The 16,576-nt window shown below is 34.1% G+C and overlaps 1 protein-coding gene and 1 long non-coding RNA gene across 31 annotated transcripts in view; one reads left to right on the top strand and one right to left on the bottom strand.

The window, feature by feature from the left end:
• LOC149133769 (uncharacterized) lies at positions 1 to 6,992 on the bottom strand. The gene is made up of 2 exons (XR_016243446.1): positions 6,616 to 6,992; positions 1 to 2,707 (listed from the first exon to the last, which is right to left on the bottom strand). It is a non-coding gene; the product is annotated as an uncharacterized LOC149133769 (long non-coding RNA).
• The window catches only part of LOC106882425 (oxysterol-binding protein-related protein 6), a 287,012-nt gene that overhangs the window by 261,189 nt on the left and 9,247 nt on the right, over positions 1 to 16,576 (top strand). For all 30 annotated transcript variants that reach the window (XM_089358781.1, XM_089358777.1, XM_089358776.1 and 27 more), the window contains 6 exons: positions 7,173 to 7,242; positions 9,444 to 9,619; positions 10,701 to 10,775; positions 11,141 to 11,278; positions 12,635 to 12,698; positions 13,732 to 13,810. In XM_089358781.1, the coding sequence (XP_089214907.1) occupies positions 7,173 to 7,242; positions 9,444 to 9,619; positions 10,701 to 10,775; positions 11,141 to 11,278; positions 12,635 to 12,698; positions 13,732 to 13,810 (602 nt within the window). The remainder of the gene's footprint in view (positions 1 to 7,172; positions 7,243 to 9,443; positions 9,620 to 10,700; positions 10,776 to 11,140; positions 11,279 to 12,634; positions 12,699 to 13,731; positions 13,811 to 16,576) is intronic.

Here is a 16,576-nt window from a genome sequence, read left to right as displayed (position 1 = left end):
TAAGTTGGCTTTTTAACTTTCTTTTTATTAAACTGATGACAACGATACATTATTTTACTGGTCATGATTCTGTGTAGTTTAACCTTATTGGATTTACCTTCATTACTCCTTCCTGTGTCTTCGTCTTCTGTGAGTTCCTTGATCACTTGGTATTTCTTTGCCCAACACTCATCCTCTGTATGATCACATGTCCATCCCAGCAGAGTTTCCTCTCTTGTACACTACAACTGATTTCAATTACATCCAGTTTTTTTTTTTTCAGTTTCTCCCAGTTCATTTGTTCTCCATTGTTCATGCTCACTAACATTACACATCCAACAGAATACGCCTCTGTCCATTTTTTGATATGATGCAACATCCATTACATATGCAAACATGATAAAATCTGCTCTCAACTTTGAGAACTTTTTCCACTCTCTTCTTTTGGCTAAAATGGTTTCAAAATACCCACCTTCACTGCTGATTTAGTCTCCTAGGTAACAAAAATAATCACCTACTTCTGAGGAGCATTACAAACATCTGGAGAAATTAATTTTATGGGTACTCTTACATCACTAGCTAGTCTTATGCATCTTCTACACTCAAAGTCCTTGTCTATTAGTTTGCTTGTGATCCTGCTGTTCCTTTTGTGCACCCATAATTTATTAGGTTGTCCGGAAAGTTCATGCCGATTTAAAGTAGCTTACCTTTCGACTTATTTTAGAACATGTTTGAGTTCATAAAGTACGATTTGACTACACCTCCATTTAGAGCACAGTTTAAGCTATCTTCGTGGAAGAAGGTTTTTGTTCCTATAACTTGTGTTAATTCTGTAACCCTTTAAAATAGAAGATAAGAAAGTTCATTTTCGGCACTTGATGCTTTTCTTTTTCCGTAAAGGGAAAAATGCCTCACAATCAACCAAAAAAATATGTGCAGTTTATGGTGATGTTTCTTTATCCGAAAGAACTGTAGGGAAGTGGTTCGCAAGGTTCTGAGCTGGAGATTGTAGTCTTATTGATAAAGAGTGATCAGGCAGACCATCCAATATAGATGATGTCCAAATCAAGTCATTAATTGAGAATATCCCACATTGCACAACCCGAGAATTGGCAGAAAGCCTCAACCTATCAAAATCCGTCATTTATGAGCACCTGGTAAAGCTTGGGTGCACAAATCGCTACGATGTTTGGGTACCACATGAGTTGAGTGAGAAGAACCTTTTGGACCGCATTTCCATCTGTGATTCGCTTTATAAACGGAATGAAAACGTGCCTTTTTTAAAGCAAATTGTGACAGGTGATGAGAAATGGATTATCTACCGAAATGTTCAGAAAAAGTGATCCTGGAGTAAGCGACATGAGCCACCCTTAGCTACTCCAAAAGTGGGTCTTCACCATAAAAAAGTCTTGTTTTGTGTCTGGTGGGATTGGAAAGGAATTCTGTACTATGAGCTTCTCCCAAGTAACTAGACAATTAATTCTGAGAACTACTGCACACAACTGGATGAGTTAAAAGCAGCAATTCAAGAGAAACATCCAGAATTGGCCAACAGGAAGAGTGTTGTTTTCCAACATGATAATGCAAGATCACACATTTCTTTGGGAACCAGACAAAAATTGCTGCAGCTCGGCTGGGATGTGTTACCCCACCCTCCATATTCACCAGATATTGCTCCTTCGGATTTCCACTTATTCAGGTCTCTGCAGAATAGTCTTAATGGTAAAAATTTCAATTTCTTGGATGACATAAAAAGATATCTTGATGAATTCTTTGCCATGAAACCACCTCAATTCTGGGAAGAGGGTATTTTCAAGTTAAAGGAAAGATGGAGACGCATTGTGCAACAAAATGGTTCATATTTGGTTGATTAAAAATGTAATGGCAAGTTTTTATTAACCTTTTTCTCTCCTTTAAAAATCGGCATGAACTTTCTGGACAACCCAATACATGGACATACCTATTCTGCATATTGAGCAGGATCACTTCCAAGATAGCATCAGAATGCATTCTTCTCTCTTGCTGTCAAAAACTTTTGTCTTTATTTTAAGGTCCTGTGATTTTGTGCTTTGCTTCCATGTTTGAAATTTCTCTTTTAATTCTTCCACACACTCAGTTATGAGAATTAGGTCTTCATCATACAGAAGTTTCCACTGTTATCTCCCGAATACCTATCAATGATGAATAGGAGGGATTAAAACAGGAGTCCTAACAGACACCTGTTTGAATACTAAATTCCTGGTCAAACTCATAGCTAGCTCTCACTTTGCTAACAGCATCTCTGTACACAGCTAGCCTGGCTCACACAAGCCTTTCATCCACTCCTAGCTTTCTTAGTGCTTGCCTGACTACAATTTGGAACTCTGTCAGAAGCATTCTCTTGGTGAACAAATGCTAGATCAAAATTCTTTGTTGAGTTACCAATCAGCTTTAGTGAATCCCAATAGAGGGATTGTTGTCCACCTTCTCTAGCACTGTTTGAGCACCTTCAAAAACACAGAATCTGTAGAATGATAATTCTCTACAATAGAAAAACAAATTATCACCAAAATTTGATAAGTTAGTCATAAAAATAAAAGCTTTTTAAAATGTAGTAATCTAGAACTTTATCTGCTTGTTAATTGTGAATACAGTAAGGTTGCATGTATGCATGCAAGTGAGTGTGTGTATATGTGAAGTACCATAACAAGCACCTGGAACACACTGCAGTCCTCTGACTCATTGGATCCTATTAAAAAAAAAAACATATTAAATGCCAATGACGATATATATATATAAAGATATTGAGATTATATGTCTATCATTTTTAGGTATATTTGATGGTTTTAATTCCTACTCATACCTTTAAACACATTAATGATTGTTTTATTCATTATCAATTATCAGCCTAAATGAATCAATGATTCAAATGATAGATCAATTCTAGATAGGGATACCTGACTATTAAATGGTTGATATAATGATTGATTAGGTCAGAACCAATTGACTGATTGCATTTTTTTGCTTATTCATTAGGATATTTGGCTGTAATTTTAAATTACAGTTCGTGAACAATAGCATTACAGTTCTCCCATGAACTGTATTTCCAATGGCAAATGGTTGCAGGAAATTGTCTAAAAGGTTTTAGAATTTTAGTGGTGGTCATCATATCATCATTGGTAATACACAATAGTAGGTGGGCTGGTTGGCTACTCGTTAAAGTGAGGATTATCACACTGATAATAATGTTTCTATTTCTTTTCTACTTTGAATAATTATATATATATACTCTCTTTTACTCTTTTACTTGTTTCAGTCATTTGACTGCGGCCATGCTGGAGCACCGCCTTTAGTTGAGCAAATCGACCCCAGGACTTATTCTTTGGAAGCCTAGTACTTATTCTATCAGGTCTTTTGCTGAACCACTAAGTTACGGGGACGTAAACACAGCAGCATCGGTTGTCAAGCGATGTTGGAGGGACAAACACAGACACACAAACATATACACGCACATACATATATATATATATACATATATACGATGGGCTTCTTTCAGTTTCCGTCTACCAAATCCACTCACAAGGCTTTGGTCGGCCCGAGGCTATAGTAGAAGACACTTGCCCAAGGTGCCACGCAGTGGGAATGAACCCGGAACCATGTGGTTGGTAAGCAAGCTACTTACCACACAGCCACTCCTGCACCTTTATATATATATATATATATATATATATATATATATATATATATATGTATGTATATATATTTAATTAATTGAATTAAAAAACATACAAGTCATCATGTATATAATAATTTAAAGTTTTCAATGTGTAAAATAGAAATAATATTCTAGCTAATTATATGATAATTGTTCATAATTATTATAAGTAAAACAAGTAGAAAAAGTGAGAATGCCTATCACGGAACTAAGTGACCAAATTTTGTGTAATGCCTGAGGTCATTTTGTCTTGGCATTCAACATCTCAGCTTTTTGAAACTTTTAGCAAAGCTTTTAGAACTTTTGGCAAAACTATTAGGTGGGAACTATGCTACCTTATTGAGTACAAAGCAGCCAATACTGATTGGTCAAAACATGTTCATGTAGGTGTTCATACCTTTTATGACGATACAATTCATTTCTCAAAGCTGAGAACTATAGTCAGGCCATGCTTTTACACTGGGAATCTGAGATGGTGAGAGGGTTGAAAACTAGGTAGAAGCCTTGTTACAGAACAAATAAACTAACAGACTTCATTTAAAGAGCACCTGTTTTCCAGTTTCCTTACCAGACATCACATTCTTCACCTATATTTATTGACAAGACTCAACACACACACACACACACACACATGAATGTGGTGTGCACAGTTTCCATCTGTCAGATTCCGTTCACAAGGTATTAGTTAAACTAACACCACATTAAAAAGAACCTTGCCCGAAGTGTCATGCAGTAGGGACAAATTGGAAATTATGCATTTATGAATTAAATTTCTCAATCTAGCCAAGCTTGTCTTGTTTCTAAGCTGAATATCATTGAAGCACTCTAAATATTATGGATATTAAACAGAATTTTACAAGTGCAGGTGTGGCTGTGTGGTAAGAAGCTTGCTACTTAACCACATGGTTCTAGGTTCAGTCCCACTGTGTGGCACCTTGGGCAAGTGTCTCCTACTATAGTTTCAGGCTGGCCAAATCCTTGTGAGTGGCTTTGGTTGCCAGAAACTGAAAGAAGCCCATTGTGTGTGCGTTTTTGTGTCTGTGTTTATCTCACCTACTGTTTGACAACTGGTATTGGTGTGTTCATGTCCTCATAACTTAGCAGTTCAGCAATAAGAGACCAATAGAATAAGTACCAGGCTTAGCAAAAAATTTAAGGGATCTATTTTAAAACGGGGGCCACAGTATTTTCTTAACGAAACACTTTGAAACTTGGAACACTGGTAGAATGTGACATATAAAACATCTTTTTCTCTTAGTCTTCTTAAAAAAAAAAGAAATCCCTAAGTTATTCCATGTTAAAGTTGTCGTATTTCTGTAATTTCAACCAATCACTGACGTCCATTCAGCCGTGCCGACTACATAAACAAACGATTCTGAAACAATTCTACGGTGATAAAATTATTATTTCCTTGTCAAAAAATGGCTGAAGCATATTGGCAGTAGCTAATAAACCTTTCTATTATAGGCTAACCCTAACCCTAACCCTAGGGTTAGGGTTAGGGTAAAACAGCAAATTTAAAAAGAAAAAAGCAAATAAAACGAAGAAAAAAAAAAGAAAATGAAAAAAGCAAATTTAAAATGAAAAAAGCAAATAAAACGAAGCAAAAAAAATGTCAGAAGTTATGGAGATTAAATACGCTTTACACCGCTTAATCATCCAAAGAAGTAAATGTAAACAACTGAATACTTGTCAGTGATTGGTTGAAATTATCGAAATAAGACAATTTTTTACATGAAATAAATTTGAATACAAAAATATTTTTCTGTTCTATAACACAAAATAGATAAGTATACGAAGTTTGAAAGTCTTTCGGTACCAAAAACACTACGTAAAACATTAATGAAAACTGTGACCCCCGTTTTAAAATAGATCCAATTTAAGTATTGGGGTCAATTCATTGATTAAAGATTCATCAAGGCAGTGCCCCAACATGGCCACAGTCTAATGACTGAAACAAGTAAAAGATAAAAGATAAATACAAAAATATTAATAATTTTTTTTAACCATTAGACACAAAATCTCAGCCATTGTATGACAAAAGACAAATGTAACTAAGTGCATAAACATGGCAGGTGAAATGATATCAGACAGGTATCTCAATTTACTGAGAAGTTATAACCCCTCCAGCATACAAATGCCATGAAACTAAATACGATACAGGTGAAAATGATAAAAATTTAGTTCTTTTTTTAAATTTTTAAAGCAGTAATAATGTTGTTATAAAATAAAAATATCTAATGAGAGGTGAAAAGTTTCTATTAATTAACTTTAAATTATAATTTCAAACATACTTTTTGCTACAGTTATTTCTTGGAGATCCTCTCAGTAAGTCATAAATAACTCTACTTCAAGCTTCCTAGCTGAAAATAACTGCCACTCCTACTCTGTGACCAGTCACAACAAAAGGACATTTGTCAGTTATTCACCTGTAAACAGCTAAACTTCACAAATGTATTTGTACTTTTACCTATGTAGCAAGAGTATAAATGACTGTAAGATTTGATTTTAATCTTTTACTCTTTGATTACGTTTTCTACTCTTACTAATTACTATTACTAATAATAATAATGCTTTGTAACACTACTACCTCCTTACTTAATTAGGAGATAAATCTAACGTTTTAAAAGGTTCAATCATAACTGTTAATACTGTGTACTTATTAATGGTATTCTGATAATAGTTTCAATGTTAGTCACCTGTAAATTAACTGTTCAAATTTTATTTCAGAGTGAATCTATCCAAGCCAAGCTAACATAGAAACAACAGATATTAAACAATCAAATTTATAAAGCAGAAATTTCCAAAGAAATTTAAAAAATGAAGCCATTATATGTATTTAGTTAATATCAATGTTAAATTTTTTTATTTTATGGTTGCAAATTACCAAATTACATAAATTTCTCTAATCTGTTATAAACTTAACCAATTTTGGTCGTTACCTTATGAAGAGATTCATTGCTGTTAGAATACAATTATTTCTGATTCTATTTATGTAACACATTCCTTTCATTGATAAAACTTTGACTTGTATTCACACCAAAACAATGTTCATCACTTGGAAGTCTATTTAAGTTTATGCTGTAGCACTGTAGCCCCCCCCCCTCTCTCCCTCTCTCACTGCATTACTATCATTTCCAACAATTTGTTTTGTATGCCGGCTGTTGTTGCTTGGCCTGGTATTAGCTTGAAACCGAGTGGGTTTACTTGCAAAACCAGTTTCCGTGTCATAGCTGACACTTGCTCTGTACTAAATTTCTTTCCTCTGATATCTCTTCTCCATTTGAATCACATTTAGTGATTTATCCCAAACAGACTAAAATCTTACAGGAAAGCTCTCTTTACTAGTAATACTTGGCTGACAGTTTAATTAGTAAGAAGCTTTAATTACTATTCTTGTCTGCTCTAGGTGGTAGCAAAATGTTATAAGAATACTTAACATGTTGGTGGGTGGAGGTTAAAAGCCAACTGTTGATATTTTCTAATTTATTTCTTACAGGCCTCTGATGAACCTTCTAGTGAGATCTCTGATGAAGGCAATGAAACTGATTACAACAGCAAAATTAGTAGTAAGTATGCTTGGATTTTAAACTATGTCAAATAATTGTAATTGTGAGTACACTTTATATAAAGCAGGTATAAGGATAGATACATTGGAGCATAATATTCATTTAATTATATCCAGAGATACCTAAAGAACGTTGGAAACAAATTGATTCCTTTATTTAGTGATTCTTCTTATTTTATCTCTAATTAGATTAAACAGATTGTTGACTCAAACCTGGACAATTACCTGGAACATGAACCACCTCTTCAAGACATTTATCTTAGTTACTGGTGTCTTTATTAAGAATAGTGTTTACTCTCTTTTACTTTTACTTGTTTCAGTCATTTGACTACGGCCATGCTGGAGCACTGCCTTTAGTCAAGCAAATTGACCCCAGGACTTATTCTTTGTAAGCTTAGTACTTATTCTATCGGTCTCTTTTGCCGAATTGCTAAGTTACGGGGACGTAAACACACCAGCATCGGTTGTCAAGCAATGTTGGGGAGACAAACACACATACACATATATGTACATATACATATACATATATACGACGGGCTTCTTTCAGTTTCCATCTACCAAATCCACTCACAAGGCTTTGGTCGGCCCGAAGCTATAGTAGAAGATACTTGCCCGAGGTGCCATGCAGTGGGACTGAACCTGGAACCATGTGGTTGGTAAGCAAGCTACTTACCACACAGCCACTCCTGCGCCTGTTTATTAAGGTTCTCAGATAAATTTCTCAATAGTTGTTTTTCCAGTATTGGTCATAAACAGAAAACTGTTTACTGACATCCCTTTATTTATCATAGTTCTTAGATACAGTGTTATACAGTAATATCAGATTTATATTTCTGACAATCATATCCTTTGTTAGGAATATGAATATTTAGAAAAGTATAGCAAGCAATATTATGCAAAATTTCATAATATTGCTAACTGGGATAACTAACTAAATATATATATATATATATATATATATATATATATATATATATATATATATATATATAATACTTCCATAAATTCTCTCCTGGTGACCCCATACACTTGTTGGCTTCCGGTATGCGGAGTTCTCGACTGGTAGCACTTGCATGTGCAAGTTGTTTGCAAGACATATTTCTATGTTATGTTGTGGGTGTATGTATTTATTTGGTCAGTTCTGGAGAGTAAACAGACTTGAACTCAGATTGTCAATTATACAGAATAGGCTAACATTTTATCACTGACCTAGTTAAATACAACCTATTCTGGTTGAACCATGTTACCCCGTCTTGGCTTTCTACCTCTGATTTATATTTCTGTACGTGGAATCATATTCAACATTGATAACTTTTTTAAATGACTTTTAACATATTTAGCCTTGCAGTAAAATGGTCAAGTTACAAGCTAAATCCTATATTTTGTTCATTTATAAGATTGACATCATCCTAAAGAGTCCAAGCTCTATTGGTCTCTCTAGCTAGAAGTGTAGCTTGTCTTGAAGTTTGTGACTTAAGACTACAAGCTTTATTTCTACCAATTGCTAAATGTTGACTGAAAAACAATAAGCATGACATCACATGCTGTCGAGAGGTAGGCCCCGAAACGGTGCGCATTCTCTCCTGGTGACCCCATACACTTGTTGGCTTCCGGTATGCGGAGTTCTCGACTGGTAGCACTTGCATGTGCAAGTTGTTTGCAAGACATATTTCTACCAGCTGCTAAATGTAGACTGAAAAACAATAAGCATGACATCACAGCTTGTCATGATGTAGTCTTCTAACTTGACAGTTCTTGTGAAACCATCCTATCCATGTTGCCAGCTTGGAAAGTGGACATTAAATGATGATACGGAATCTTATTTGATATATAAAACTGTTCTGAACATATTTACTATATTGTTGTATGGCTAAATATCTTTGAAACATGCCTTAGATTGAACATTGAACTGAGTTCCACTAACAAATGTTTAATAATCTTACAGTACATGGTTTTATATAAGATTTATTATTTTTGGTTTGTTGTGCTAACAATTAGTGTACAGAAGACATAACCAGATCACTTAAATCTGTAGCAGTTGAGGAGTTATTCATTTTCTTATCAAGTTTATGTTTCTCAGAAGAAAACTGAATTTATTTATAATGATGATATGAATGATGGTAATTAATCTGATTATTAAATATTGATTGACTGAAAATAGTTGTAATGCCATTGAAATAAGACCATTTCATTTCATTTCAGTGTCGGAAGGAGAGTTGTCTCGGTCCTTTCAGACAGGTCGACGTTCCAAGCTACCAGTTCCAAAACCCGATACAGGTGATGTTAGTCTGTGGAATCTTCTATGCAAAAATATCGGAAAGGATCTTACAAAGATTTCTATGCCTGTCACTTTAAATGAACCATTGAGTTCTTTACAAGTAAGTGTTAATGATAATTTAAAATGTATACATACATACAGCAAAATTAAATGTTTAACTTATGTCTATCTCCACTATACACAGGGACATCGGTAGTTACTGCACAGAGGGTGTTGTCAATATTAAATTAAGGTTAGGCTAGTTTTCTCTACAAATACACCACAAGATGGAAATTTCGCTTTTTGTTACTGTTATATAAGACAATCCTCAATTTTGGTGTGATTTTTGGGCTCTAAAAGGTCGTTTTATACACCGAAATATACGGTAGTTAAAACTTTAAATACATGTTGTCTAAATGTATTGATCTACCAATTTGCATTGGTTGTACTTTGGTATATATAAAAGAAACCAGTACTAGAATGGATGTTTCCTGCCACTTAAATGTATATTCATATATAGTTATATTTTCAAAAAATCTATTTAGCTGTCTCACACAGCTCTGATTCTCAATGACTCTCCCTTGCCTTTTGGCAATCCCTCTCCCATACTAACAAATCAATCAACATTTTATAATAATTTCACTTATTACAGGCACGGGTTGTATCGTTAAGAAGTTCACAGCTACATAGGCAAGTGTCTTTTACCACAGCATTGAGTTGACCACTAACTTGGTAGACATAAAGTGTATGGAAACCTTGCAAAGAGACTAACTTTGTTTTGTTTTTTTTTATCTGTGACTCAAGTTTAACACTATTCTCTGGCCCTTGGGTTCCTTCACTGAAGTCCAGTCAGACTAGATCTCTGGTATGAAGATAATTTACTTCCTCTTACCATTTCAGAAGCCTTAAGTCATGGGTCTAAGCCTTCCTTCTGTAACCATATCACAAAAATATCTTTAATCTATTTGCTGTGATATTAGAATAAATACCAATACATACATATTTATGTTAGAATCATTTAATTTCATAATGGTCTGGGTACAAACTCAAATTAAGAGTGGAGGGTTGATCCTTATCTCTTGATGGATTGCAAATAGGTTTGATTACAACTATATTAATTTTTGGTTTGATTGCAACTATACTTAATATTTGGTTTGGACTGGCTACAAATATCCTAACATTTATTTATGTATTTGTTTCAGCGATTATGTGAAGAATTGGAGTATAGTGAGTTGCTGGATAAGGCCTCTGAATTTGATGATCCTCTAGAACGAATGGCAAGTGGTTAATATTATCAAAAAATAAAGAATATTACAATTCTAAAATTGTGAAACAATATTTAAAGTGTCACTACTTAATAACAACTGTTACTTTTGTAGTTTAAAAATTATCTCAAATTTGTAACTCTGTTTCATAGTTATGAAATATGGGTGTAAAAATTTATCAATAAAGCATCAAGTCTTTAATGTATTTGGTCAAAAGTATCACTTTAAGGAATAAATTTATGTAAAATTAAGCAATTTCTCTTTTTGTTAAAATAAAAAGGAAAAGTCTACAAATATTGTTTGATAAAACGATTTAATAATTTTTCAATAAATATATTAGAAATTGTTATATATATTTTCTTTTGTTTATTATCCAGATTTATTTAGCAGCATTTGCTGTCAGTTGCTATGCAAGCTCAGCACATCGTGCTGGTCACAAACCATTTAATCCAATCCTTGGAGAGACATATGAATGTATTCGAGAAGATAAAGGATGGCGTTTTATTTCTGAACAGGTTAACTCATTTCACTTACATTCTCATTGCTTTATTGAAAGTTCAGTCTTAATTTTACAAATTCAGATCTAAATGAGATCTGTCGAATGCCCTAGCTTCTGATCATAACTTTATGTTGTGTGTACATTTTTCAGAACTCATTTTCCAAAGCATAAGTCAACAAAGTATCCTGTCAAATGCTGAGTCTATTTAACATTCTCATCTCAGCTGCAACACTCCTTTAGTTAAACTGATATAATATGAATCATAAAGAGAGTAAAGCTATGTTAACTTTTATGGTATTAAAAGTCGATGACAGTAGTAGCTAACAACTCATATCATTTGTAACACTATTATCTCTGTAGCACATCAAAGCAGAATCAGTATACAAACTATAATGTTATAAACCTATTTATTCCTACACTGTAAAGTAAGTAGTGTTCTGTTGATCTCTTATAGGTAAATATCAGCTGACATCTTACTAAACTGATCACCCAACTCAATTGTTTTCTTTGCATTAATTTATCTTTAAACCAAAATAACAAAGAAAAAGAAAAACAATTATAGAAGAAAGTAAATGCTTGTTAAATGTTTAATTAGTAAACTAAATGAAATACAGAATAATCAACAGTTGTTTGGTGAGATAATAGTGTTGTATTTATTTATTTTACTCTGTCTATTTGTGTAAGGGGTAAGGCATTGGCCTTACCCCTTCTCTTGTCTTTATATAATTTCACTTGAAGTACCTCTATATTGTATCATTCATTTACCTCAGAGAAAATTCAATAGAGTACAAGAAATGTCAAAGATAACATCAACCCCTCTACTACAAGGCATTAATCTATGTCACTTAAAACATTCAGTTTTGCTCAATGTTTTTTGGTATTTCAATATAATCTTTTACTAGTTTTAGTCATTGGATTGCTGGCACATTACCTTCAATCTTATCGACCGTGGGACACATTTAATGAGTCTCTATTTTAATAAACCTGCTAAGTTATGGGGCATAAAAGGACACAACATATACAACATCACCAGGTTTTAGACTAGGTTTTAACATAAACACACACATATGTATAAGCAATTGACATCTCAACTGCTCTATCTATCACATTCCACTTACAAGGGGTGGTCATACCATGACTAAAATATACTTGCTCAAGGTGGTACCTGGTGGGATCTTAACCTCATAGCCATGCTTGCACCTTTCAATATATTGCACTTAGAGACGATTAGAAATATTTGAAGATGCTAATAAGTCTGCCTTGATACAAAGAAATCATGAACAATTAGACTGAGATAATTTTGGGTTGGGGAAAAAATATTTCAAAATTGATATGAAATATTTACATTAATAATTATTTGAACTAATTTCAGGTTAGTCACCATCCTCCAGTATCGGCTTGTCACTGTGATTCTAGAAATTTTATATTTTGGCAAGGTGAGTTAATAGAATTTTTTTCATTCGTAATAATATTCTAAATTGTTTGACATTTGTTTTCAGTATGACTGAATGTAGAATTTAATATTGAAAGACCATATCTTCAAATATAAAATTTAGTGAATTATTTTTACAAACCATCTATAGTGATGTCAGGGTTACCATTTTATAGCAGTAATGTCGATTAAATAACACACTATAATTTAATGAGTATGAGAAAAAGAGGGGTCACCATCTTGTATGTAACAACAAGAAAATAGAAATTTGCAAGACATTTGTGATAAGTCATAACATATTTATTACTGGAGAGAATGTGTTAACATATAAGGTTAATTGAAAGAAAAGCTTGTAGCATTACATGAATATATTCTGTTTGCAATCACATGTCTCCAAGTAAGTGAGGCGAACGTGCACATGAGCTGGTGTGTAAATGCAGTGGCTTGACCCAATGCATGTTGAAGAATCAACAGGCACTGAATGGCACGAATTTAGAAATTCCTTCCTTTATATAAGGGATGAACCGGAAGCCCCTGACTTCTACATAAACCGGAAGCTTCCAGAATGTTCAAGAACTTTCTAGAAGCTTGAGGGAGATTATTCTCATTAAATCCCTTTTCCGTTTTGCTTCGTGACTTGACTGTCAGGGTTCACTACACATCTCTTATTATCTCCCATTAAAAATGGCTGGAACACTTGCATTGAAATTTGCAAAAATGTTAAATTTTTTTTTTTTTCTTTGTTTTATATTGGTATGGTATAAAAAAAGAATTTCATGAGCAATATAAAAAGGAAGCTATTCTACAGAAGATTGCTAATTGCAACATAGTTTGTATATTCTTAAGTATCATCAAAGTTTCTTAAATACTAATTAATTTTTAAAATTCTTTAAACTTGTTTATCTTTATTTATATATCTATGCATGTATGTATACACACACACACACACACACACACACACACACACACACACACACACACACACACACATGTATATCATTATTCTATCATTTGCATTTGTTCATTTTTCTTTTCAGATGTGCGAATAAGAACAAGATTCTGGGGAAAATCAATGGAAATACAACCTATTGGAAATGTGAATGTGTTTCTACCAAAGTAAGAACATTTTTGATTCTTTGTCTTAAAAAATGAAAGGTTTTAGAAATGGCAGGAGGTGATATTGTACACTATATATATTTATTTGAGTTACATATTCAATCTTTTGCTTTATGTTTGTTTTCCCATGTGAGCATGGTTGGATGGATACATATTATTGATGTGTTGTTTTTACAGTCAAATGCTCTTCCAGCTCCTAAGCTTTGACTGTGCACTTGTCTTTGAAATTGCAGAGATACCCAGTGATTTAGCAAATTTACATGTTAAGTAAAAATGTAAAGATACATACTCACATATATGCACATCCACATATATACATATAACCAGCTTCCACACAGTTTCCATCTACGAAATTCATTCAGATGACATTGGTCAACCTGGGGCTATAATGGAAAAGACTTGCCTAAGGTATCATGCAATGGGATTGAACCCCAGACCATATTGTTGTGTTGTGAACTTTTTAACCAATTGGCCACATATGCACTATTTGACTTGGCTAAAAATATTGACAAATAAATACAAGGTGGTATCAAAAAGTTTCTGGACTAGTTCTGCAGCAAGCCAGCAGACGGCAGCACATGGTTGCATATACAGTGAGAGCTAACAGTGACCTTCATGAGGCAGTGTATTGAGTGATTTCACAAGTTGTGAAATTTGTGTTTTTGTGATCATGTGTATGCTGTAGTCTGTGATTTTGTATGGACAGGAATAAAAAGACAATGTGAAATTTTGAGTTGTTGCAGAGACATTGAGCATTCTTTGGCAATCTTATAACAGTGAAGCAATGGGTCATATGCAATGTTTTGAATGGCGCAAGCACTTCATATGCAGAAGAAAGTCCCTGGAAGATGATGAGCAATCGGGAAGACCTGCCATGAGTGTCACCCTGGAAATGTGGAGAAAATGCATCAGCTTGTGCATGAGGATTGTTGGAGGGCAATCGATGACTTTGCTGATGTTGTTGGTCTGTCGTATGGGACTGTGCAGGCAATCCTAAGGTCCGAATTGAACATGCGGTGTGTCTCTGCCAAGGTGTCCCCTACCTGCTGACCACTGAACAGAAAGAACATTGCATTGAAGTCTGTCAAGATCTCCATCAACATGCCACTGATGACCCATCCTTCATGTTGAGGATCATCGCCAGTGATGAGAGTTGGGTCTATGGGTAAAAACGCTGAGATGAAGCAGCAGTCATCACAATGGAAGAGCCCTTCATCTCCACAACCAAAGAAAGCATGACAGAGCTGCAGCTCAATCAAGAGCACGCTCATTATTCTTTTCAACATACGTGGTATTGTACATTGAGAATTTGGCCCCCCGGGGCCAGACCGTCAATCGAGAGTTCTACTGCTACATTTTGAAGCATTTGAGGAACGACATTTGGCAAAAGTGACCAGATCTGTGAAGTGTGAAGAATTGGATCCTTCATCACGACAAAGCACCCTGTCACCAAGCTCTTCTTGTGAGTTTCTCACCAAAAACAACATGATATCGCTTCCACACCCATCCCATTTGCCAGATTTAGCACCTGCAGACTTCCATCTCTTACCCAAGATGAAAATGCAGCTCAAAGGTTGCTATTTTAAAGCTGTTGTCAAGATCAATAGTGAAATGCAGGTTCTTGAGTCAGTTACAGACAATGACTTCCAGGCCAGATTCCAAAATTGACAGAACGCTGGGACCAGTTTATTGTTGCACAAGGTGACTTTTTCAAAGGAGATGATGTTAAACCTTAGGTAAATAAGTTAATTTTCATTAAACATAACTAGTCTGGGGACTTTTTGATACCATCTCATTTAATGAAAAAGTTAAGGTTAAGTTTAACACTGATGTCTTCGAGTTGTCATGTTCCATTCATTCTTATTTTTGATAGACTCATTTTCTGAGTTCATTCTAACTTGGAAATGTTAACTTTCTGTGTTTTAATAAAAATATAAATCAATATACTGCGAAAGTTTGAACTCTGAAATAAAAATTTAATTCTTAAAGGATGAAAATAATAAAAGTAGTCAAAACTGAAGTGTTACTGATATTTTTATAATCAACACAGTGTCAAAAAAAATGAGCCGTGCAATTAATAATGACATTCAAATGTATAACAGTATTTGACAGTGGTTGCTGATTATTAAAGGATATACACATATAAATAAATAGACACATGCATGCAAGCATCCATCCATCCATCAATCCATCCATGCATACAAGCATGCATGTTCCTGCATAGCTGTGTGACACCTTGGGCAAGTGTCTTCTACCATAGCCCTAAGCCAACCAATGTCCTAGGGATGAATTTGGTAGCTGAAATAGAGATACTTTGCTTGAATAACAGGTAATGGTTAGCATCAGAAAGGGCATCTAATTATAAAATAAATGTTCCACTCACATATTCACCTAACCCATCCTGGCATGGAAAAATGGATGTAAAAACAAATGAAAAATTATATGTATGTATGTATGTATCTGTGGGTTTGTTTATATTTGCTTTCTTCAAAAATCATAATGAGTGGTGTTAATGTCACTTCTATTGTCAACAAGTCATCCACTCATTTTTCCCTTTTGAAAATGTGTGAAATAAGAGATCCCTTATTTGGAAAATAGATGAGTACTAGTTACAGAAAGAGTATTTGGCTGTTAAACACAGTCAAAGTAACATATTTTCCATGCTAGCATAAAAAAAAAACAGACATAAAATGAAAATTTGATTGAATGAAGGATTTATTATATAGATTGGCACTAATTTATTGTATATCATATGGATGGCATCTT

This window comes from Octopus bimaculoides, chromosome 10 (genome assembly GCF_046866305.1).
Source record: "Octopus bimaculoides isolate indiv1 chromosome 10, ASM4686630v1, whole genome shotgun sequence".
Lineage (NCBI taxonomy): Eukaryota > Metazoa > Mollusca > Cephalopoda > Octopoda > Octopodidae > Octopus > Octopus bimaculoides.
The sequence above is the reverse complement of the archived record's forward strand: the minus strand, read 5'-3'. Positions and strand labels throughout refer to the sequence as shown.